This window comes from Castor canadensis, chromosome 6 (assembly GCF_047511655.1).
Source record: "Castor canadensis chromosome 6, mCasCan1.hap1v2, whole genome shotgun sequence".
NCBI lineage: Eukaryota > Metazoa > Chordata > Mammalia > Rodentia > Castoridae > Castor > Castor canadensis.
In genome coordinates this window covers 132,019,703-132,044,384 of record NC_133391.1, presented here as the reverse complement: position 1 = coordinate 132,044,384, position 24,682 = coordinate 132,019,703, and the positions used below count along the sequence as shown (strand labels likewise).

The following is a 24,682-nucleotide window of genomic DNA, read 5'->3' as shown; positions in this document are numbered from 1 at the left end:
TTCTCTAGTTCCTGGTCCCCTTTTCCTATTGGTCAAGGCTCAATCTTCCTATGCAGATGTTATGGTTTGGATCTGATGTGTCCCCCAAAGGCCTGTCATCAGTCTGTGGTGCCATTGGAAGGTGGTGGAATGTTTAGATGGTGAGGACTAGAGGAGGAAAGTTAGGTCATTAGAGGTGTGCCCTGGAAAGTGATATTGAGATCCCAGCATCTCCCTCTCTCTATTTGCCTCCTGGACTTCATAAAATGAACATCTGTACTCTATCTTGAGTTCTCTGCATTGGAATTCTGCCTCATTATAGGCCCTAAGGCAAAAGAAGTCAGCCAACCTTGGCCTGAAACCTCAGAAATTATGAGCCTGAATAAATCTTTCAGCCTTTCAAGTTGTTTATCTCAGGTATCTTGGTCACAACAATGGAAAGCTGACTAACTCAACAGGTCAGGGTCTTTGCTTCCTCATTAGAGGGTGGATTTCATAAACTTGATGTTTTTCTTGGTTTACTCAGGGATTATATGGCTTTGAATCATTGTCTTATCAAGCATGGGGAGTCCTGTGACCTGGGTACTGATGCAGGTACTATGAACACTAGGGCAAGATATGACCTCCCTGTGTACTAGTTCCCATCTGGGAACTGAAGGGCTGGACTAAATATCCTATGCAATTCCTTCCAACTTGAAGGCTCTTTGTTTTATTGTTGTTGTGCTGTTTTGTTTTGAGACAGATTCTCACTATGTAACCCAGGTTGGCCTGTAATTTATAATAATTCTGCCTCAGCCTCTGGAGTGCTGGGATTACAGGTGTGCTCCACCACACCTGATTGAAAGATTCTTTGGTCTTATGAGCTGAAATTACTGGCAAATAGCATTCATGATGATCCTTTCGCATTTTTAATTCATTTGGAATTAAAATATATTTACAGAATTTTGACACGGTTCAAATAGTTGACACAAATCAACCATGTGTGTGTTCAATTTCCTTAACCACACAACCATATACAGAATAAACAAACACGAGATCATTTTATATTAGTGCATATATTTCTATCTTCCCATGAAGAGTGTGCTGAAAGAACAGTGATGCTGAGGAATATCCTAAAGTAAAATCATTTTCGAGTAAGTTAGTGAGGGAGCTAGTGCGAAATAGGAGAGGAGGTAGATATTTATCTCTCTTATTGACCTGCTGTGATGCCAGAATTCTGATTGTTAAAAAAATTCCTTGGTATTAAGACATTATCTTCCTATGGGCTTGGTTAAGTTGAAAATGTCTCCTAGGATGCTTCTTGGATCCAGAAGAGAAGTGAGGTCACAAGTCAAACTTCTGATCTTAAAATTGGAGACATGGGGAGATCCAGAGAACCATGTGGTCTCAGAACAGAAACTTCTGTGGGAACCAATGCTGGGGTAGGAAAACCTGAGCAGCAGCTGAAAAATTGCTGAAGACTCAGTGTGGATGAATCAAGAGTTACAAACTTCAGAGGGACCCAGACATGGAAGAACATGATCATGAACAAATTCTCATAATAGATATCAGAGAAAAATTTCCACATGCTATGGTTGGGGGAAGGAAACAGCATCATTGTGAAATATACCAGAGCATTCTGGAGGGGGTAGATGACTAGAGCCTAACTGACCTTGGGAAGGAAATGACAAACTCTAGCCCTCTATAAGCATTTGTCCCATATAAGGGAAAAGGGAAAAAGTCCAGATTGTGAAGTTCACAATCCAGCAGCATAGGCTCACTAAAAACTGAGACCTAATCATGGACTGTGGAATGCTTTCCCTGGCCCCAAACCACAGCAGTTCCTTTTACCTGCTACATTATGTCCAGCAAACAAGAAAAAATACAAGGCATGCTAAAAGGAGGGGAAAAAAAAACCCCTCAAACAAATAAAAAGCCCTATACACTTTGAAAAGACAGAGCAAGCATCAGAACCAGACATGACATAGATGCTGAAATTATCAGGCAAGGAATTTAAAGCAATTAAAATTCATAGGCTAAGGGCCTAATAGATAGAGTAGAAAATATTAAAGGATATGTAAGCAGAGAGATGAAAATCCTAAGAAATAACAAAATGAAATGCTAGAGATAAAAAACACTGTAACAGAAATGAAGAATGCCTTTGATGGACTTACTAGTGGCCTGTACATAGCTGAGAAAAGTGTCTCTGAGCTTAAGAATGTCAATAGAAACTTTCACAATGAAAACAATGACTGAAGAAATCAGAACAGTTCTGCAGGCCAAGTACAAAAGGGGTAGGATGAGAAGGAAGGATCAGAAAAAAATAGTTGAAATAATAATGATGACTAAAAAAATTCTCCAAATTAATGTTAGATGCCATGTTCAGAAAACATAAAGAAAGATGAATGTCAAAAACTAGGCATATCATTTTCAAACTATAGAGTATTAGAGATAAAGAAAAAATCCCGAAAGAATCCAGAAGGGAAAAAGCTCCATAGAGGAACAAAGATAAGAATTACATTAGACTGCTCAAAAATTATGCAAACAAGAAGAAAGTGGAGTGAAAACTTTAAAGTATTGAGAGGAATTAAAAACTACCAACCTGTGCTTCAAAAGTGAAGAAGAGCTAGATGCCAGTGGCTCACACCTATAATCCCAGCTCCTCTAGAGGCAGAGATCAGTATGGTCATGGTTTGAAGCCAGCTCCAGGCAAATAGTTCATGAGACTATCTGAAATATGCCCAATACAAAAAAGGGCTGGAAGAGTGGCTCAAGTGGAAGAGGGCCTGTCTGGCGATCATGAGGTTCTGAGTTCAAGTCCTAGTACTGACAAAAAAAGTGAAGGAGAAATTAATACTTTTTCAGACAAACAAAAATTGAAGAATTTGCTGTTGGTAGACTTGTATTGCAATAAATGCCAAAAGAAGTTTCTTTGGCAAAAGGAAAATAATGACTATCAGAAATTATGATGCACATAAAGAAAAGAAGCACACTGGAGAAAGATTAAGTGAAAGTAAAATAAATACTTATTTTTTCTTATTGTTAATTGGTCTAATATAGAAAAGTTTGTTCAACTTAAAACTCCAACTTGTAGGTATACATATATGCTTAGGTGTGATTATATATAAGTGGAATGAATGGCAGCAATCAAACAATGGATGAGTGGAAGGAATTAGGATTTTTTAAATTATAAAGTACTCACACTATCTGTGAAGTGGTATAGTGTTATTTTGAGTGGACTTGAGTTAGTTGTAAAGTATTTTATAAGTTAGAGGGAAATCACTAAAAAGAGCACAGATATATCATTAATATGCTAAGAAAAGAGAGAACATAGGATCATATGAAATGCTACTTTAAACCCCAAATGGTGAAACAAGAGTGAAAGAGAAAAATAGGAGCAAAGAGCAAAGGTAACAAAGACAAGACAGTGACACTCAAGGTAGACATATGACTTCAACTATACCAACAACCACTTTGAATATCAATTATCTAAATGTACCAAATGAAAGACTGAGACTGACAGTGGATCAATAAGCCCAATTGTATGCTGCCTACAAAGAAATCCACCCAATATATAAAGACACATATAGATTAAAAGTAAGTAGAGAAAAATGTACCATGCAAGCATTAATCCAAAAAAAGCAGGAGTAGTTATATATTAATTTGAGGCAAAAAAGATTTCATAGGAAAGAAAGTTCTTACTGACATTGCATTGTGATAAAGAGCTTAAGCTTCCAAGATGACATAATAAGCTTTATGTGTCCAACAACAGAGCCTCAAAATATATGAGGCTAAAACCCATAACACTGTGAGGAGAAATAGATGAATTCACTGTTACAGCTGGAAGTTTCAATATACTTTCATCATAAATGGACAGAAAAACAGTAAGGACATAGTTGAACTATAATACTATCAATTAGATGTATATAATTAATATTTATGGACTGTTTGATCTAACAACTGTGAACTACATGGTGTGTGTGTGTGTGTGTGTGTGTATGTGTGTGTGTGTGTGTGTGTTGCCTGGGATTAAAGCCAGGGCTTTGTGCATGCTGGTAAGTATTCTACCACTGAGCTATAACCCAGCCCAAACAAGCTTGCATGGAGCATTTACCAAGATGAACTCCATTCTATGCCATAAAGCACACCTTAACAAATTGAAGAAAACAGCAATCATATAATGTATGCTCTTAGGCCAGAGTAGAATTAAACTATAAATCAATCACAAGAAAATACTTAGAAAATCCCAAAATGTGGAGATTTAACAGCACATTTCTAAATAACACATGTGTCAAAGAACAAATGTCAGAGAAATTTAAAAATATTTTGAGTTAAATGAAAACAAACATACAACTTATCAAAAGTTGTGGAATGCAGCAAAATAAATGGTTAGGGGGAATTTATAGCATTAAATGCACCTATTAGAAAGTAAGAGAGAGCTAAAATCATTAATCTAAGCTTCTACTTTTTGAAACTAGAACAAGAAGAGCAGGTTAAGTAAGAAAAATAAAAATTAGACCAAAACCCAATAAAATTGAAATTAAGAAACCAATAGAAGAAAATAATGAAACCAAAAGTTGATTGAACCAAAGTTGATTCTTTGAAAAGAAAAAGAAATTTATAGCCCAGTGTACTAAGGGAGGAAAAAAAAAAGAGGAGGATACAAATGACTAATATCAGAAATGAAAGAAGCATCACTACAGGTCCCATGGACATTAAAAGGATAATAAAGACATATTATGAAGAACTCCATGCCTACAATTTGATAACCTATTTGTAATAGGCCAACTCCTTGAAAGACACAATCCGCCAAAACACACAAAAGAAAAAACAGAAAATATGAGTACACAGTATCTATCAAATACATTGAATTAATAATTATAACAGAAAGTATAGGTCAATATGGGTCCAATGGTAATTTCTATAAATCAGGAAGAAGTTATAAGAATTCTCTGTAATCTTGTTCAGCATATAGAAGCATAGGAAATATTTTCTAACTCATTCTTTGAGTCACATGATCATACCAGTAAATGCCAAAAAAGCACTTAACAAAATTTAGCACATTTCCATGATTAAAGTTCTTTATAAACTAGGAATAAAGAGGAACTTCTTCAACTTGAAAACAATATCAATAGAAACCTACAGTTAAGATCATACATAATGGTAGGTAAAAAAGTAAGGAGCTCTTCAACTAAGACAAAAATAAGGCAAGGCTATTCCCTCTCACAATTCTTTTCAACATTTTCCCCAAAGTCAGAGCGAATATAGTAAGATAAGAAAAGGAAATAAAAAGTATGGTAAACGAGAAGGAAGAACTATTTTTTGTCTTTCTTTGCAGCTAGTATGGTTGTCTACAAAGAAAGTCTGAAAAGAGACAAAAATAAAACAAAACTCCTTGAAACTAAGAAGCAATTATAACAAGTTTGCAGGACATAAGGCTAACTTAGAAAAGCTATTATTTTCCTGCATACTAGCAATGAACAAGTAGAATTTGAAATGAAAAAGCTACTATGATTTGGATGGTTTGTCTCTGCCAAAACTCTTGTTTAAATTTAATTTCCAACATAATGATATTGAGAAGTGGGGCCTTTGGTAGGTTTTCAGGTCACGGGAGGGTGCATTTTTATGAAGGGATTAATACAGCAAGTCATTATCAAGTGGGTTGGTTTCTTTGCCTCCTCTCTCTTTGCCTTCTGCTTTTTCACCCTTCATGAAGCAGCATTAGGTCCTCACCTGATGCTGAACAGATGGTGGCATTGTGCTCTTGGACTTCCACAACTGTGAGCTAAACATATTTATTTTCTTTAGAAATTACTAAGTCTCAGTTATTCTGTAATAGCAATAGAAAACAGACCAAGACAAAAATGCAATACCATTAGCACCCCACAAAATAAAATACTTTGGTATAAGTCTAATGAAGTATGTACCAGATCTATACGAGGAAATCAAACAACTAAATAGCTGTTCCATGTTCATGGTTGGAGAAAAGTCAATATTGTCAAATGTCAGTTCCCCCCAACTTTATCTATAGAGCTAATGTATTTCCAAAAAAAGTAAAATGTTTTGTGGATGTTGGTAAACTGATCCTAAAGTTTAGATGAAGAGACAAAGACCCAGAATAGCCAACACAATATTGCAGGAGAAAAATAAAGCCGAGGACTGACATTACCCAATTCAAGACTTACTATAAAGCTATCAAGGTAAGTATGGTATTGGCATAAAATTAGACAAACAGATCAATGGAAAACAACAGACATCCTAGAAATATATACATGTATATTTTGAAAAAGGGAGCTCAACAGAGAAAGTGACATTTAATTGGGCTTTGAAGAATAAGGAATAATCAAAAATTTTGCAGATGGGAGAGATGATTGATGAGTACAAGGAGAAAGAAGCAATTCACCCAGAGGAAAGAGCATAACGGGGGCAGAGAATGAACCTCTATGATGTATAGGGGGGATTATTATTCTAGTGTGATTGGAACAAAGACATCATGGACTGGGAGGAAAGGTTAGTGGATAGGGTGAGGTAGAATGGGAGGTGGTTGCTCACAGCACTAAGTATTAGCCTAAGAAGTTTTCCCTTTACTACAGAATGGAACTCAGCAAAGAGTTCGAAGCCAAAGACCAACAGTGAACATAATTGTTTCTGCTGTAATGACAGCTATGTTCATATGTGTCTTTTGATTTGTAGTAAAAACACCTGGTGGCAATCTAAGAACAGAATGGAGAAGGAAGGGCTGAAAGTAAGTATGCCAGCCACTGTAGCTGTTCAAGTGATAGATGGCACAAGCTTGATCTATGGAGGTGGTGGAGATCTGCTAAATTGTCTCCAGATCTTCCAAGCAACCCACCATTTTTCTCATTCTGCCTCCACCATTCAGCATCATATGGACTGTATCAAATGGACTACTTAGCCCTTTGGCTTCTGGTTGGGTTTGGCAAATGGATGGTACTGTCAGAAGGTAAATGTAACAGGAAAGAGATTGGGTGTATTTATGCCTTCATTCTTTCTCTGAGCTGTAGGATGGTTATCTAATCAAAGGCTACAGTTTTTGTCCCAACTGTGCTCAATAAGCACAGCTCTTGCTGGGTCTTACTGCTATAGTTTGAATGTATCTCTCAAAATTCATGCGTTGGAAAAATTCCCAATGCAACAATGTTGAGAGACACAACCTTTTATTAGTGATTAGGTCATGAAGACTCTGCCCTCATAAATGGATTAATGCAATTATGTCAGGAATGCATTCATTATGGTGGGAGTGGCATCTTTATAAAGTATAGGCTCAGCCTCCTTCCCACTTGCTCTCTCTTGTGTGTGCTCTCCTGTCCTCCCTTCTGCCATTGGATAATAAAGAATAAAGTCCTCACTAAATGCAGGTCCCTTGTCTTTGGACTTCCAAGCCTCCAAAACTGTGAGAAGTAAATTTCTTTCTTTCATAAATTACCTAGTCTGCTATTCTGTTATGGAAGCATAAAACAGACTCCTTTCCACGGCTTTTTAGGCTTATATACCTTATGGGAAACCTGCTCATTTCCTTGGTTCCGTGTGTGTTAATAGGCTCTTCATGACTCTCTCAACCAGTCCCATCTGAGAATGCCATCTCTTTCCTATTGGGACCCTGATCTAGACAGTGGGATAGAAAGGAGGGAGAAAGATGAGAGACCTGAGAGTTCTTAATGACCAAATAGGTGATAAGGAAGGAATATTTATGGACTATGCAGAGGTTTTGGCTTGGGATACTGGGAGGATGGGGATGTGATCAGAAGGGGAGACATGTTAACCATGTTGACTTTGAAGTGTCTGTGGAAAGTTGTGTGTGTATATAGGGGGATATTCAGTAGAACTGGAAAGGAGGTCCTGAATTAGGAGAGGTCAGAGCTGGAGTTACTGATCTTACTTTCTCAGTTAGATGGTAGTGAGATGAGGCAGAGAGATACTGTTGGGTCTGGAGACCTAAGGCAGGTGAGTGAGTGGCCCATCCCCCATGAACCCTGCACCCTGAGAAGGAGTTATAAATCTGCATTCCTGCACCCCGAGGAGGAGATACAGGGTCTCATAAATATGCCACAGGGCTGATACACAAAATGCTCTCAAGGTTGTTTCCCTGCCGCCCCCCCCCCATAAGGGGCAAACAGACCAGCTCATTTTAAAGAGCCCACTTGCAAATATATGGCCAACAGAAAAAACCCACCTAACCCATACCCTAACCCAGAATTAAAGCATCCATAAAAACCCCAGCCTTCACCTGAGCTTTTGGGCTCTGCTGTGCTTCTCTAGCTGTAGCCTTTCCTTTCTCTCGAATAAATCCCACTTGATATACCGGCTTTGACTCATCATTCAGCTGCCTCACGAGCCAGTTCTCTGGCCTATGAAGGCAAGGACCCTGGACACTGGCCTGCAACACTTCAACAATGGCACGTAACAATACCTGCGTAGTCTCGATAAGCTGGTATCATCATAGATTGGCAAGAACGTGCTCCTAAGGTCCTAGGATGCCATCTAGGGAGATTATTATGGGAAGAATGTAACTGGTCAGTGTTAGCAGGGATATAGCCAAACAGTTGCAGGGGCATGACAGGGGAGAGCGTGAAAGAGAGTAATGGGTCTGTTGCAGGACACTGCCAGCTACCAAGGGACCAAGTACCTGGGAGCAGTAGTCAAACTTAGTCTGACCAGGGGTCTGATGTTTCAAATCGTCACTGCTTTGGCTGAGTCAAATACAAAGACTTTATTATTTCAAAGCACTATAGCTTTAAATGGGATCTCATTGTATTTAGTTGGAGAGAAAAGCAGGAAGTTGAGCAAAAGGAATAAATGACAATGGGAACAGACTCATTCATGTGGAACCACTGTAAAAGACATACAATGCTGGTCCTGTGTTGTAAATGAACAAGAAGGCAAGTGTAACAGTGTTTTCAACTGACATTTGGAATTACCCTTGGTTTTTCCAGTGTAAAGGGTGGAATACACAATTTCTGAGTTTTATTGCTAATCACAGGGAAGGGAAAGGGACATGGGTCCTCCAGAGCCATGATTCTTAACCACTGGGGGTAGTCACTGGTTTTCAATGAGTAATTGAACAAAGCTGTGAACTCCTTTCTTAGAAAAATGAATGCAAACATACTTACACATACAATATTAGATACAATTGTGGGCTCACTAAAAGGGAATCTGTCTTCTTTTAGAAGTCCTGGGACTTGAACTCAGGGCCTTATACTTGCTGGGCAGGTGTTCTGTCACTTGAGCCACTCCACCAGTATGGTTTCCTGTTGGTTTTTTTTGGTTTTTGGTTTTTTTTGTTTTTTTTTTTTTGAGATAGGGTCTCTTTGCCTCTTTGCCCTGGCTGGCTTTGAATTATGATCCTCCTCAGTAGCTAGGATTACAGGCATGAGCCACCGGCGCCCAGCTGGAACCTTTTTTTTAAATCATTTTTCCTTCAGTACCAGACATATAGTAGATGTTTAAGAAATATTTATTAAAGAAATAAGTGAATGAGGCCTCACACTTATATAATCATGGTCAAAATGCAAACATCATTAGTAGTAGAAGATAAGGTATTGGCTCCCATTAATATGAATTCATCTACTGTAATGGGTCTCAACTCTAGGCACACATTATAATTTCCTGGGGGTGGGTGGGAGGTGAGAGCTTTAAAGACTATTGATGCCTGAGTCCCAGAGCAGTTGAAGAAGAATCTGAGTTGGGTCCTATGTACCTGTATTGTTTAAAAGCTCTCCAGATGATTCTATTGATTGTAACAGGTTGAAAACTGTATCAGAGACAGAATGTGAAGGCCTGGGTATAGCAACAAAATCTTTATGGAGGAAATCAGGACCATAATAAAATGATTGTCTCTTCCAGTTCCATAGCTCATGACATGTCACTGCCACATACATGGTCTCATTCGTACCCCCAAAGATACTAATATAGTTAAGCCAAGCAAAGGTTGGTGATTTTCCTCAGATCAAACCCTGGTCTGTCAGCACAAACTCAGATCTTCTGAGTTAAGCATGTGTTCTGGTTTTGCCAAATTGCCTCTTAGAGGATAAGAACAGAGGATGAGGTCTAGAGAGGGTCTGGGAATCTGTTATTTTGTGAGCTCTGCTGGTGGCTCCATTGCAAAGGGAAGTCTAAGGCAGCAGTTCTAATTTAGGACTGGGGTGGAGTATGGGGAGAAAGAGGCAGTATTTCAGGCACAATTACCTGGGAGAGATTCCCCTCAATACTCATACATCCCACAACTGAGGAATCCAAGGGCAGGAAGGTTGGGGGGTGAATATATAGAAAATACTTGATTCTGGTGTATTTCCACCTTAGCTGGGAACCACCACCCCCATTGGACACTTCTTGGGAGCTGAGCTGGTTACCCTGGGGCCACCAATACAGTGGGGATCACTATAGTGACTCCTGATGAGCCAGAGGCCAGCCTGGGGCTCCTGAGCAGAGACTGTCAGGAAAAGGGTGGGGTGGGCAATAAGATACTGAAAGTACATAGGAGGGTGCCAAGGGCAGGTGGAGATGATAAAAACAAGTTTTGCTCACTTTCGTGTGTGTGCCCAAGCTGGCTCTGGTGCATAATAACTGAAGCCAAGTTTAAAGAGACAAAAACAGCAGTTTTCATATCACTTCTGTTTTCCCCTTACTTCAGGCACATGTGACAATCCTGAAAGTCCCAGGTGCCCACCTCTGCTGTGCTTGGCACATGAAAACGCTGAGTGAAACCATGGTTGGGCAGCAGCAACTACTCTCATGAGGACTCTGGCAGTGATTCCAACAGGGTGCCCTAACCAGGCCAATGGCAGTGGGCGGGGATCTGTGCATGGACATCAAACCCTGGAGTGGGCTGAAGGAAGCATGGCACCGCTCTCCTTGAAGGAGGAACTGGACAGCCCCAGTTAACATGTGGCTCTAGAAAGCACACAGTGCCTGGAGGCTCTCATTGCTCTTCTACCTCCTTCTCAGTCTTAACCGATTTGGACTCTAGATTTCGCTGGCCCATTGGGATGTCTGTGCCTGCGAGGACTGACATGACTCCCTCCTGTGAGGGTGCACGAAGGCATGGGCCACTGTTGTCACTGTTTAGCCTATCACTCAGGATCACCTGCAATGTGAGGTCTAGGAAAGAAGAAGGTCAAGAGAGTTGAGGTTCAGAGATTTTGAGGGATTTTTCCCAGTGATCCTTTGAAGCTTACTGTTAGCCAGTAGCAAGTGTTCAGATGGAGAGAGAGAGAGAGAGAGAGAGAGAGAGAGAGAGAGAGAGATAGCCAAGGCAGTGCCTCCAAAGTGACAGCTTTGTTGTTGTCCCCCCCCCATATGGAAGGAGGGGAGCAATTTACTTGCTCTACCATATAAATTTCATATTAATAGCAGGGCCGGCACCTGTGATAATTCCATCTTTCAAGTTTGACCTGCTCAGAAAATTGTTAACACTGCATTACACCATTTAAACTGAGACAAGCCCGTTGCCCAGCCTCTCACCTGGACTGCCCAGTGGAGAGCCGTTTTGAAGTCCTTATCCACAAGGGTGGGATCTGCCCCTTTCTTCAGCAGCATTTGGGTGTGTTGAGGCCGGTTGTGGAAAGCCGCCCAGTGGAGCGGTGTCATTCCCTGTAAAACAACAACCAGAGGGGCAGAGATGAGCACAGCCTCCTAGGAAGGAAACAGGAGCTCACACCTCCTCAGGCTGGGCGCCATCGCCAAATGTGTCGACCCCTGCTTGTTAGTTCATCGCTTCATTGAGCCATTCATTCGATAGACATTTGCTGAGCTTTTGTTTTTTACCAGGAAAACAGCTGTTGAGGACACAACGTGAATAAGAGAAATGAGATCCCTGCCCTCCTAGGAGTTGCAGTGTGCTGAAGGAAGACAGCTTAATAAACACACACACAAAAGAGCCAAGGATTGTCTTGATTGATAAATGCCATGAAATGTGCACATAGGGTGCTTCATTAGAGGGTAACAAAGGGGCTTCTGTGGGAAGATTTGGGGGATAAGAACAACCAGCACCAAGTCACAGAGGCAGAGAGTATGTTCAAAGAAGTCCCCAAGACCAGAGTCCTGCTGGAATGTAAATTCTCACCACAAGGCAAGAGGTTGTCTGACTGCTGTATTCCCAGTGTCTAGAACAGAGCCTGTGAATAGCTGTTGAATGAAAGAATGAAGTAGGGGAGGAAGAGAGCAACACAAGATGAGGGTGGAAAGGGAGTCAGGGCTAGTTCTGAGAGCATGAGGTTAAGCTGCCTGGTAAAGGAGGCAAAGGGAACATGTAGATAACATAAAGATGGTGACACTGCCTTGGCCTCCTCTGCATCATAGGATGAGGTGAGTAGAGGAGATGCCTCAGCCTAGTCAGGAATGTACTCGTTGACTAGTTGATTCAGAAAGCTTTATGAGTTCTTATATATGTTATCTCATGTAATCCTCCAAACTACCTTCTGGAGTAATTGTGTGGTGAAATCTGCTCTGTGTTCACCAAACTCTGTGTCCTCTTCCTCCAGGGCACACTGTCAGACCACAATCCCAGCCTCCTGCAGTCATGTGACTGGAGTCCTGACCATTGGAATATGGAAGAAGGGTTGGGAGTACCCTAGAGGTCTGGTCCAGAAAACAAAGCCATGTGATCCTTTTTCCTTCTCTCTTTGCTCATCCAACAACAGGGGATGACCACACTCTAGAAGTTAATAGAGTTGTGTGACTGCAAAGTCTGGGTCCCTGACTGATGAGGGAGAACAAGTGCATCCACGATGCATGCAAGAAATACGTTTTCTTGCATCAGGCCACTGAGATTTTGAGCTGCTACAGCTAACTGACAGGTGAAATTGACCTTCTCATTTCACAGAAGAGGAAACAGCTCGGGAGAAGTTTCAGTGAGCACGGAACTGAATCTAGGGTTTGAGATTTGTGGAGTACTGGGATTACAGCGTTAAATCCCCTCAACCAGTTCCATATTTTAAATCCATAAATTATGATGTGCTTTCAGGTTTCAAGTTTCAAGTGTCACATAACACTGAACCTCCAGAGATATTCTTGAAGCTATTTCAAAAAATTGGTTCCATCTGGAAAAGAATACTGTCTAAAAGCCCTGGAATGTCTTGTTCTTGTTCCAAGACCTGAACTTTTGCTTGGAATGCAAAGTAGCTCACTATGTTTCAGAGGGTCCTCTTCATTTTCAGTTGGGCCCAGTTGGGATTAGAAATTTGTACTCAAGGGGATTAGATTTTTTTTTTTTTTGGCATGGATTACTTTTTTCCCTGATCTGAGTTTCATTTATTCCAGAGTCATTGGCTTCATCATGAAGCACCAATAGCATTCAGAGTTAAAAACACTGAGTCAATTTCAAAACACTAGAGTGTACGCTTCATTAAGAAATGGGCCTTTGTCTGCCTGTCTGAATCCCTAGACACATTGTAGATGCTAAGTAAATACCGCTTATTAAATGAAGAAGTAACTTCTTACTGTCTTTCTTTCCCTCCCTTCCTTCTCTCCCTCCATTTCTACTTCCCTCTTTTCTTTCTCTCTCTGTGTTTTCTTTTCCTTGCTTTCCTTTCTTTTTACAGTACTGTAAATTAAACTCAGGCTCTCCACATGCTAGTCAAGCTCTCTACCACTTGATCCACCCCCCAAGCCTTTTTTTTTTTAATTGTGTTTTTGAGATAGAATCTCACTAACTTTGCCCAAGGTGGCCTTGAACTTTCAATCCTCCTCTCTCTGCCTCCCAAGTAGCTAGGATTACAGGTGTGCGTGCCACATCCGCTGGCCATCCTCTTAATGGCCCCAAATCAAGACTTGACTTATTTCATTACTTCTCTAAATAGTATTACAATATAAACAATTTGTGATCATTCAGTCAATTCAAACCACATTTCCTGTTGCTTTTTTTTTTTCAGTTGAGTTGGTGAGAAATGAAAATAAATATTCGTAGAGTTGATAATATGGAAACCAAAACTTTCCCAATCAGCTCTAAGGCAATGGTTACTATTGCCCAACACTCTTTGGTGAGGAACAGCTTCCCACACCCGCTTCCTCCCTCCTTCAGCTTCTGCTGAGTTGCAGGCATTGCAGCTGTAGACAGATGGTAAGACTCGCAACCCTTTAGGAGCAGGTTTCAGGCTAGGTAGCTGGTGCTGGGACTGAGCAGTGACAGAAATCACAACTGAGCAGTGACACATGTAAAGGCAAATGCAATGGTATATTCACTGCAGTGTGCTCATTGCACTGAGCACACAGTAGGTGTTCATGAAATGTTTAGTAGAACTAGCAAACTACAGGTTGTTAGGAGTCTCTTGAACACATAAGGAGTATAAACTCTGGTGGATGTGAGCCAGCTGCCTGCATTCGCATTGTAGAGACTTTCCTTCCAGCTGTTTCCTGGAGCTCCACTGGGGACTCAGTTGGAACTTGGGAGCCCCTAAAGGTTGGAAATCTTGGAATCACTTGCAAACTGGTTGCAATAAATACCCCCCACCCACCCCCATGGCCTTGGTGACAGCAGAATTCCATTCTTTTGAAATACAAAAAGGCATTGGCTCAAATAGTGAAGAGTAACTCACACTCAGTTAAGAATATAAGCTTCCCAGAATGTTTCAAAGGGAAACACCAAGTTTCAGTTGGCTTAGATGTGTTTCTAGGTTGCTGATGGACTCAATGCACCATAAGCTGGTGGGTACACAGTAGGGTTGCTTTGGCACGGTGCCACTGCAATTTCAGTTGCACTTATAAGTCTGCCATTTTCTCAGAAAATGCTCTAAACCACTGTAACTTTGGTGTTTTCTGAACCAGAAATCTGATTCATTGGTTTCCTATTTCAGAACTGTATTGTACAGCAGCTCTAGGCTGTCGCAAGAGGCGCAGAGAGGAATGTTGATGTGGCCCAGTACTTCACGCATGGCTTGTCTTGGAGCAGGTGGTTGAGAGGTTAGCAAAACAATTCTACAAGCCAGGCACGGTGGTACATGCCTATAATCTCAGCACTTTGAAAGCTGAGACAGGAAGACTGCAAGTTCATGGCCAGCCTGGGCTATATGATGAGACCTTGTTTCAACAAAGCAAAACAAAGCAAAAACAAAATTCTACATTCTGAAGGGTCCAGAATTTCACAGAAGCATAGGTTGACTGTGGTTGACATTTAAAAATTAATCCCCAGCCATTTGTGACCATTCCCTAAAAAAGTTACAAAGGTCGCCCGTAGACAAAAATTTGGAATAAATGATATACTTTTAAAGAATTTTGAAAACTCACTAGTGTTAAAAGTGTAGTAGTCAAAGCCATTTTATTTCGCTTCTATTTGGAATAGATCTTAAAGATATGAAGGTAGTCTTTCTTAATTAATCCATAACTTTGTTTTGGAGTTTTCTAACCTACACATATACAACAGTCAATAATAGCCAAAAGTTGTAGCTGAAGACCAAAATAATCTGAGGATACTAAAAATGGCTACTAATAGTATTTTCTTCCTATAATAATTGCTAAAATAATATATCCGTTATTAGAAATGTCTTTAGAATGGAGGTTTCCATAATTTAAATGAGACACCAATGCAAGAGAAAACAACAAAATGAAAGTCATGGAAGTACAGGAGCAAATTCTAAGAAGAACAAATTTGAAAAACAAAGCCTTTAGAATAGATAACTAAGTTGTTATACATATTTTTCAACAAAACAGAACACTTGCATTCATCTGCACTAAATGGTGAGTTCTATGAAAGCTGAGGCCAGGTGTCAGTGGCTCACGCCTGTAATCCTAGCTAGTCAGGAGGCAGAGATCAGGAGAATCACGGTTCGAAGTCAGCCAGGGCAAATAGTTCTGGGAGACCCTATCTCGAAAATACCCACCACATATCTATACACAATGGAATTTTATGCAGCCATGAAGAAGAACGAAATATTATCATTCGCTGGTAAATGGATGGAATTGGAGAACATCATTCTGAGTGAGGTTAGCCTGGCTCAAAAGACCAAAAATCGTATGTTCTCCCTCATATGTGGACATTAGATCAAGGGCAAACACAACAAGGGGATTGGACTATGAGCACATGATAAAAGCGAGAGCACACAAGGGAGGGGTGAGGATAGGTGAGACACCTAAAAAACTAGCTAGCATTTGTTGCCCTTAATGCAGAGAAACTAAAGCAGATACCTTAAAGCAACTGAGGCCAATAGGAAAAGGGGACCAGGAACTAGAGAAAAGGTTAGATTAAAAAGAATTAACCTAGAAGGTAACACCCATGCACAGGAAATCAATGTGAGTCAATGCCCTGTATAGCTATCCTTATCTCAACCAGCAAAACCCCTTGTTCCTTCCTATTATTGCTTATACTCTCTCTACAACAAAATTAGAGATAAGGGCAAAATAGTTTCTGCTGGGTATTGAGGGGGGGAGCGGGAGGGGGTGGATTGGGTGGTAAGGGAGGGGGTGGGGGCAGGGGGGAGAAATAAACCAAGCCTTGTATGCACATATGAATAATAAAAGAAAAATGAAAAAAAAAAAAAAAAAAAAAAGAAAATACCCACCACAAAAATACAGCTGGTGGAGTGGCTCAAGGTGTAGGCCCTGAGTCCAAGTCCCAGTGCCCACCCCCCCCACACACACACAAAAGCTGAGATGAAGCTTAAATGAGAAATGATGGGTTCTTACCAAATACGTGTTTTAGGTTTGTTTATTGTTTTCTTGCAGTGCTGGAGCCAAAACCAAGGCTTTGTGCATGTTAGGCAAGTGCTTTACTATTGAGCTATATTAAATATTTGTTGAGTGAACAAAAAAACTCTTTTCCTATTCTAAGAGATCACCAGGAGAGGCTATTCAACTATTCTACTTATTGCTAAAAATTTTGGGGTACGATTTTTTTTTAAATTATTGCTAGAGCAAGTATTCTACGAATGGATAGAAATAAGGATTTATATGAGTTTGCATCAGAGAAATAAACATTTTATTTTCACTAACTTCTAACTGAAATTTAGTATCTACCATAGATCAAGGCAACGATCCAGACTAGTGTTAACAGTACCTGTGACTTTGCTGCCAATGTAAATTAGAGGTCCTCTTGTACAACAGTAGTTAATTACAGATATCTCAAAATATTATTTACCTGCATCACTACTTCCAAATTGCAGGAGTTTCTCAATATTACTTACTACATTATTAAAAACCTTGTATGGTACTATTAGAAACTTGCTACTTAGAATAGTTCGAAAGCTATTTTTAAATTATTTTTAATAGTATGTATTAATTATACTAAGGAGTCTCATTGTAGTATTATCATACATGCACAGAATGCCTTTTGATCAAATTCACTCCATTATTCTTTCATATCTCTCCTCCACTTTTTAAAGGCAGCTTTTAGCATTTATTATATTCTTTCCATATACACATATAATGTACTTCAATCTCATTATAATAATTTATTTCTTCCATAGTCTTATATATTGTGTGATTTTAGATATTTTTCTGAGAAGGGGTCCATAGGCTTCATCAGCACATGAAGGGTGTCCAAGTCACAAAAATGGGTAAGGACTCTTGCTCAAGATTCTCCAAGACATTTTTTGATGATCTTAAATGATATAAAATCTTATTTTTTGAGAGTAGATTCTAGAAATAATAATGTCACCTAGAGTCAAATCTGGTAAATAGAATGCATAATTGAATTAGGTAACAAAACAAAGTGAGAGAGACCTGTACAGTAAAAATAACAGCAATAACCTGAGTTCTTGAATTTAACTTCTTTGTCTCTCTATATGTTATATGTATATATACACACATAAATCGGTGTTATCTCTCTATTATATATACATTCTTTTGCTCCTCACTATGCAAGTTACTGAGCTAGATTCTGAGGATACAAAGATTAAAAAAGACATGGTTTGTCTCTGGAAATTTATGGAGTTAGGGGATGGGGGAGAGAGAGTGGTAAACTCTTAAGTACTGCTGACCTTCTCCATTTTTTAAAAAAGTACTTAACTGTAGTGTAAAAATTCTGGTGCATTAAAACATTTTGCTTTATTATTTTACCTTTTGCTAACTGAAAAGTGAGATTTATAGAGTCAGGACTGTTTCTTCTGAGTTTTCCTTTACAGTGTACAATGTCTGGTCATGGTTATATCTCAGGAATGCGGTAAGTGGAATTGGTGCTAAGAATGGCTTCCAAAAGTTCACATCTGGTTTTCAACTTGAATTTATTTTCTCAGAATGCTGTTATAATTGCAGTTTGGATTGTCAGGCGGCTCATAAAAATCTAATAACATACGAATGTGCAGAAGTTCAACAATACACCCTAAATACCGTGCATAATGGTGCCTCTTGGGTAAGTGCCCTGAAGGTTCTAAGCCAGATGCCCGTAGCTCATAGGGTGTCTTCCTGTCAAAGCTAAGAGAAGAGCAGCAGGGGTTGGATTCCAGATGTTTAGCAACCAGTGAGCTCCCTGTGGTTGAAATAGACAAGTCTCTCTCTATGTCAAGTATTCCTCTGATTGGAAGAATAAAAGGGCAAAGGTCATATGACCCATCTCGCCTTTCCCACAATGCTCAACTCTGCAGCACAGAGAGGTTCTGAAGAAGTCACTTTGTAATTAAGCAGTGTGGTTAACGAAACAGGAAAAACAAACAGATCATTGGAACAGAACAAAGAGTTCAGAAGTGAAACCACAAACTAAAGAAAAAAAATCATATAAGAAACTAAGAGAAAATTTAACATGCTGTTAGTACGTTCTAACATGTGGTTAGGGAAGGTATTCTTTTAAAAAGGTAGCAAAAGCAAAAGCAGAAACAGGAAAGAATGATTCTTTTGATTATGGCATATTTAAAAATTTCTATACAAGAAAAGATACTATGAACAGCTCTAAAATCAGCAGCAGATGGTGAAAAAATATTTAAAATCCAGCAGCAAACAAAGGATTAAAGTTCAGAATGTAAAATAAATTTCTAAGAAGCAATATGAAAATGACAGGTAACTTAATAGGTGAATTGACATAGGATATAAACAGGCAAGTCACAAAAGCAGAAATAAAAAGAACATTGCATGGATGAAATGATGCATCAGCTCCTTAACTGGGGAATGAGAACGAGCAACAAGAAATCCGCAACAATGGGAAAAGGTAATTCTTAGGCTACTGGTGGAGTTATAAGTTGATTATTTTGGGAAACAACCAGACAGTGTGTATGAAAATAAAACTGTACACTCTCTACTACACAGTTTTTCTAGAGGAGTGCTTGTATAAGGTACTCAAGGTGACTTACATAAAACTACTCCTTAGGTTAGCGTTTATGATAGTGAAAAACTAGAGACAACCTGATAACCCATTCATAGGACAATGGCTGAAAGAACAAAACTATTTTCACAGTATGGAATATTACAAAGCCACCAAAAAGAATGGGTCACATCTGTATCAACAGAGGTAGAGTTCTAAGACATATTCTTGAGTTTAAAAAAAAAAAAACCAAAGTCTCAGAACAAAATAGAGTGTGAAAACTTTTATGTAATGCTCTATAATTTCTATTAGTAAAAGAATGGGAGACATATCGTGAATACCTGGGGGCAAAGATGGTGGGATTGAAGTAGTCAAGGACTTTCTAGCATTACTTGTGATATCTGAATTATTAGGAAGCAAATGGAGGTAAGTAAAAATCAATAATACAAAAGATTTGCTTTAAACCAGGCACAGTGGCTTACATCTATAAACCCAGGTACTCAGGAGGCTGAGATAGGGAAGATTGAGGTTTGAGGTTAGCCCAGGCAAAAAGTTCTCAAGACTCCATGTCACAATAAAAAGCTGGATAAAGTGTTGCATGCCTGTCATCCCAGCTACTGTGGGAAGCATAAATAGGAGGATCAAAGTCTAGGCCTGCCCAAACAGAAAATACCAGAAATAACCAGAGAAAAAAGGACTGGGGCTGTGGCTCAAATGGTAGAGCACCCACCTAGCAAGTGTGAAGCCCTGAGTTTAAAAAAAAAAAAAAGTACTGTCAAAACTAAATTGTTTTATGTCATTGAACTCAGATCAGGACAACCTCTAAAGTGATGCTCACTCCTTTGATATAGAATAGTAAGTACCATGTTTTGTTTTACTTGAGCGCTTATATAGAATGGTTTCAGAAATTGATTCATTTCATATCTATCTGCTAATGAAGCTAGACTTCTACTGCTTGATCCTTTAATCCTTAGTCATTGCTGCCATAATCTTGAGACTGGAAAATAATTTCATCAGCCTGTGTAGAGGTGTGCCTGTCTTGCTTTTTTCTCTTGTCACCAGGAAACCATCATGCTTCACCGGCACTAACTTACCCCTTCCCTCATTGCTTTTGGCTTTGCTCTTTTGCTTCCTGTTATTTAGTGGCTGTAGGATATGTCTGTTTATATTAACTGTTACCCCTGTCTCTCTCACCCCATAAACAATGGAAGCTAAATTGTACATGGAACTCATTGAAAAATGTTGACAGGAGAGGAGAAAAGCCCACATTCAAAACACTGAAAAACCAAATACAGTAACTCCATCCAAGTAATGGATGGAAAAGGAAGGCTAGGCTGTGGTCTTTCCATTTTAGAACTGTTTATTTATTTATTTATTGGGGTACTGGGGTTTGAACTCAGGGCCTATATCTTGAGCCAATCCACTAGCCATTTTTTGTGATGGGCTTTTTTGAGATAGGATCTCAGGAACTATTTGCTCAGGCTGGCTTCGATCTGTGATCCTCCTGAGCTCTGCCTCCTAAGTAGCTAGGATTATAGGCATGAGACACGGGTACCAGGCTGTTTATTTATTTATTATTTACGGTGCTGGGGATCAAACCTAGGGCCTTGTGCATGCTAGGCAAGCAGCTCTACTGTTGAGCTACACCTCCGTCTCTCTCTCAGAATTGTCTTTATTTCTCATTGCAAAGAGTTTCTTGGCCCTTGCAAATGTATTCTGAGTGGCCTACATTAGCAATGACAAAATACACCAAAATGCACACACACACACACACGCACACATGCCCTCCATGTTGGTGGGCTTTACATGCATGGATTCAACCAATTGTGGATTGAAAATATTTGGGAGACAAATTGTATCTGTGCTAAACATGTACAGACTTTTTCCCCCCTCATCATTGTTCCTTAAACAAGGCAGTGGAACAGCTACCTACACAGCACTTCCATTGTTTTAATATTATAAATAATCTAGAGATGACTTAAAGGACATGGGAGTATGTGCATAGATTATTTGCAAATACTACACTATTTTATATAAAGGACTTGAGTATCCTCAGAGTTTGGAATCCTAGGGGCCTGGAACCAATCCCCCATGGACACCGAGTGATGGCTATAAATCAAGGATATATATATTAATATGTAAATAAAAATATGTGTTAAGCATTAGCAGGTGGTTTTAGGTGGGAGCAGATTCACTGTGACTGAAGAGGAAGCTGTAACATTGGGTAGGAAGTCACCCTTTTGAGGTCCATGCTCTCTGAGCTTTGAACTCAGTGGCTCCAAATGCTGATGGGTATCAGGAGGAATCTTTTCACAGAAGTCACTTTATATGAGAGGTCAGGGACTCCCAAATATTTGTCACATATTATCTACAAGGTATTACAATGCCCACTCTTAGAAAGATGTGTGTCTATTTTCATTGTTTACATTAGCCTGAGGCCTCTTGGGTTGGAGAAAAATAGGTAACTATGACTTTATTGGGGGGTGTTAGTTCAGCTGAGTGGTGGCTGGAGTTGGAGGTCTTTAAGTAGAATTTAGCTTTAGGGTATGACTGACTGAATTACCACCTTCCTAAATGAGACCCACTGTGGGTGGGTTGGGGAAGGTTTGGGGCTGGAGGTGGAAGAAGTGGCTGGTAACTTGCTTGGGATCTAGAAGTCCCCAGTCTGCTGACATAAGCTATAGCCACTCAAGCTCCCTGCTGCACACATGGGCACAGAGTGATCATTGTGCCTGTCTCAGCTCTGGTTCTCATTTTTAAAGCAGAAGTTTGAAACAGTACAACCCTCTGTCTTCTGGGGTTTGGCTTTAACCATTGAAGATTTGGGGAATGAAAACAGTGTGTGACCCCAAATCAGGGAAGTGTCCAATCTCAGATCCGTGCTGCGAACAGGGGCTTTTTGGTGTGGCTATAATGGTGGTCAGGAAAAACCTTTTAATCAAGAAGGTTTAAGACAGATGGGAGAGGGGTCCAGCACAGAGGAAGCCAGCAGGGGACTCATCCGCACCCCATTGTCTATGGCTAGCCAGCTTTCTTGAAAATAATGTAGTGTGGCATCTTGTATAAATGTATTTTTAGTGTTATTAGACTTTTCTCAATATTACCAGATGTTCTCAATGAAGTGCAGCCAAACCAAGCACATATTTATAAAGAAATTCCATTAAAAACCAGGCATTTAAATTGGTTTTAGAAGCTTGTTAAAGAAACCAGGCTGGCTAGTGAAAATCACTACTGCTTTAAAAAATAGTTGCGTAGCTGAAACAAGAGCTACTCTGGGGCAGATCTGTCGTGTCTGACTTACCCTCCCTTAAGAACTTTGCTCAATAATCACAGCTCCTTGGGAGGCGAAGATAAGAGAACTGAAATTCAAGGCCAGCCCAGGCAAAAAGTTAGGGAGACCCTTTGTCGAAGAACAAGCCAGGCATGGAAGCTCAACTCTGTAACCCCGGCTGTGTTAGGGTAGGTGAAAGTAGGAGGATCATGTTCTCAGGCAAAAAGCACAACCCTCTCTGAAAAATAGCTAAAGCAAAAAGGGCTGGGGTGTGGCTCAAGTGTTAGAGTGCAGTGAGACCCTGAGTTCAAAAAACCCCAGTTCTGTCAAAAACAAAGCCCCAATCAAAAAACAAAACATCAACAACAAAAAGCCTTTTGCTCTTTTTGGAAGCCTTTTACAATATTGCCTTTGCTACATGAAGGAAACAGCAGTTGTGATCACTGGGATTAATGATGTAGCCTCTGGAGCAGGTAGCCTGGAATGATCCATCTGTCCTCTTTTTCTCAGAGAAAGCACATCTCAAGTCATTACTTAGCACCTAAGTTTCAGGACCTCAGGAAGACAGGAGAAAGCAATATTTATTTCTCAGTGTCCAGAGGGAAATTACAAAATTTTAATCACATGATTAATGCTCAAGTACTTAATACAATAAAGCCTTTCCCTATTGGAAGCTACCCTCAGCCACAGTGAGGACACATCTCTGTCTGCAGATTAATAGTGGAGACATTAGGCTTCTCTTTCAGGGTAGGAACACAGTAATGTGCTCCATTTCCTCCTTTATGAAAGGAAGGACCATGGTACGGAAAACGCCCCCTTTCATTCTTACATACAAAATGGTGGCCTGTGGCCTGGGAGGGCAGACTTACTTCACTGTCCTGGTGATTGATTTCACTGAGGTTTGACTGCTGCAGCAGGACAGTGAGGAGCCTGTAAGAATAGAAACAGGTCATCAGAACACATAGTCATTAGAATACTGTAAATACACAACACTAGAAATACAGCCAGTTGAAGGCCTCCAGGAGAGGTGAAGGCCCTTTCCATTTATCTGAAAGGAACTTGTGGGAAAGAAGCCAGTATGATATGTAAGAAGACATCTGTCTCCCACTTTCTCTCCAACTTAGCACTCTGGAGGGGCTGGGGAATGGAGAAAGTAAGTCTTTAAATGCATCTATGTCACCTATGTGTGCAGTTCAAGAGCAAAATCATCAGTCTTAGTTTTTATTTATTTCACATAAACTGATACAATTCTTCTGATACTCCTAGGTATATATGCGAAGCCCAGGGTTTCTAATCTTAGGGCTGGGAAAAGAGCTGTTTAGGGCATTCTGGTAAACAGGCATAAAGGTGCAGAATGAGTTAATTGATGCATATCAATCGAGAGGATGAAAAACAGTGCAGGAAAGGAAGCACAAAATTATTTTTGGAAAAATTGTTCAAAATTGGATTGAGGGATTGTTTATTGTCTTCTCTGATCCAGTTTTCATTGTCTCTCAGCTTAGATGACATCCAAAGCCCTAAGATTAAATTGTTGTTCACAGGAGAAGGAGAGAAAGATGGCCAATCATCTTGCCTTAGTAGTGAACATGAGGCGGGGGAACTTGGTAGGGATGGAATTCTGATTATTTGCTGTGGGTATGAAATGGCTAGGAAGCCTATGGTTTAAATCTGTTGTTGGGGTAGCCAGGCTGTTCTTGGGACTCAATTCTGCCCTGCAACACCCCCCATAAGTGACCTCAGCGCTTCTGTATCCTCTGTGTCTAATAGAGGTATTGACAACAGTGGTGTGGAGTGTGGGGGCCAAGGGTTCCTGGTATACAGACTTTAAAGGACCAGGAGTTATGACTGCAAGCAGTACAGCTTTTATGCTTTCTGAATTCTAGACTCATCCCTCTGTCTAGTAGGAAGTTGCAATAAAAATAATTGCATTTAGATGGCACTGTTTATAACCTCTGTAATTTTTCTCCATTGGATACAGTTTCCTTTTTGGCTGCTTTATGGATAGGGTCTGGGCTTACCTTGCCACTGTTTTTCCTTTCTGTCTTGTCTTTCCCTGGGTCTTGGTCTATGTTACTGTCTCTTGCTAGTGGCCAGTGTTTAATCTCTAGGGCCCTTTGTCTACAGTGCTAGGGATGAGTGGGAAGGAAGGCAGGATGGAGTTGTGATCAGTGTGGCTGTTCTTCATTAGCCCTTCGAAGACTGAGCTCAACTGAGGCCAGACAGGCTCTTCCAGGGCTGGTCCAGTACAGAAAGATCACCTGGAGGGAAGTAGG

At 40.1% G+C, this 24,682-nt stretch overlaps 1 protein-coding gene across 2 annotated transcripts in view; it reads right to left on the bottom strand.

Moving 5' to 3' along the window:
- The window catches only part of Ankrd55 (ankyrin repeat domain 55), a 95,445-nt gene that overhangs the window by 30,997 nt on the left and 39,766 nt on the right, over positions 1–24,682 (bottom strand). For both annotated transcript variants that reach the window (XM_074077486.1, XM_074077485.1), the window contains exons 5-6: positions 23,279–23,339; positions 11,440–11,568 (exon numbers count right to left, since the gene is read on the bottom strand). In XM_074077486.1, the coding sequence (XP_073933587.1) occupies positions 11,440–11,568; positions 23,279–23,339 (190 nt within the window). The remainder of the gene's footprint in view (positions 1–11,439; positions 11,569–23,278; positions 23,340–24,682) is intronic.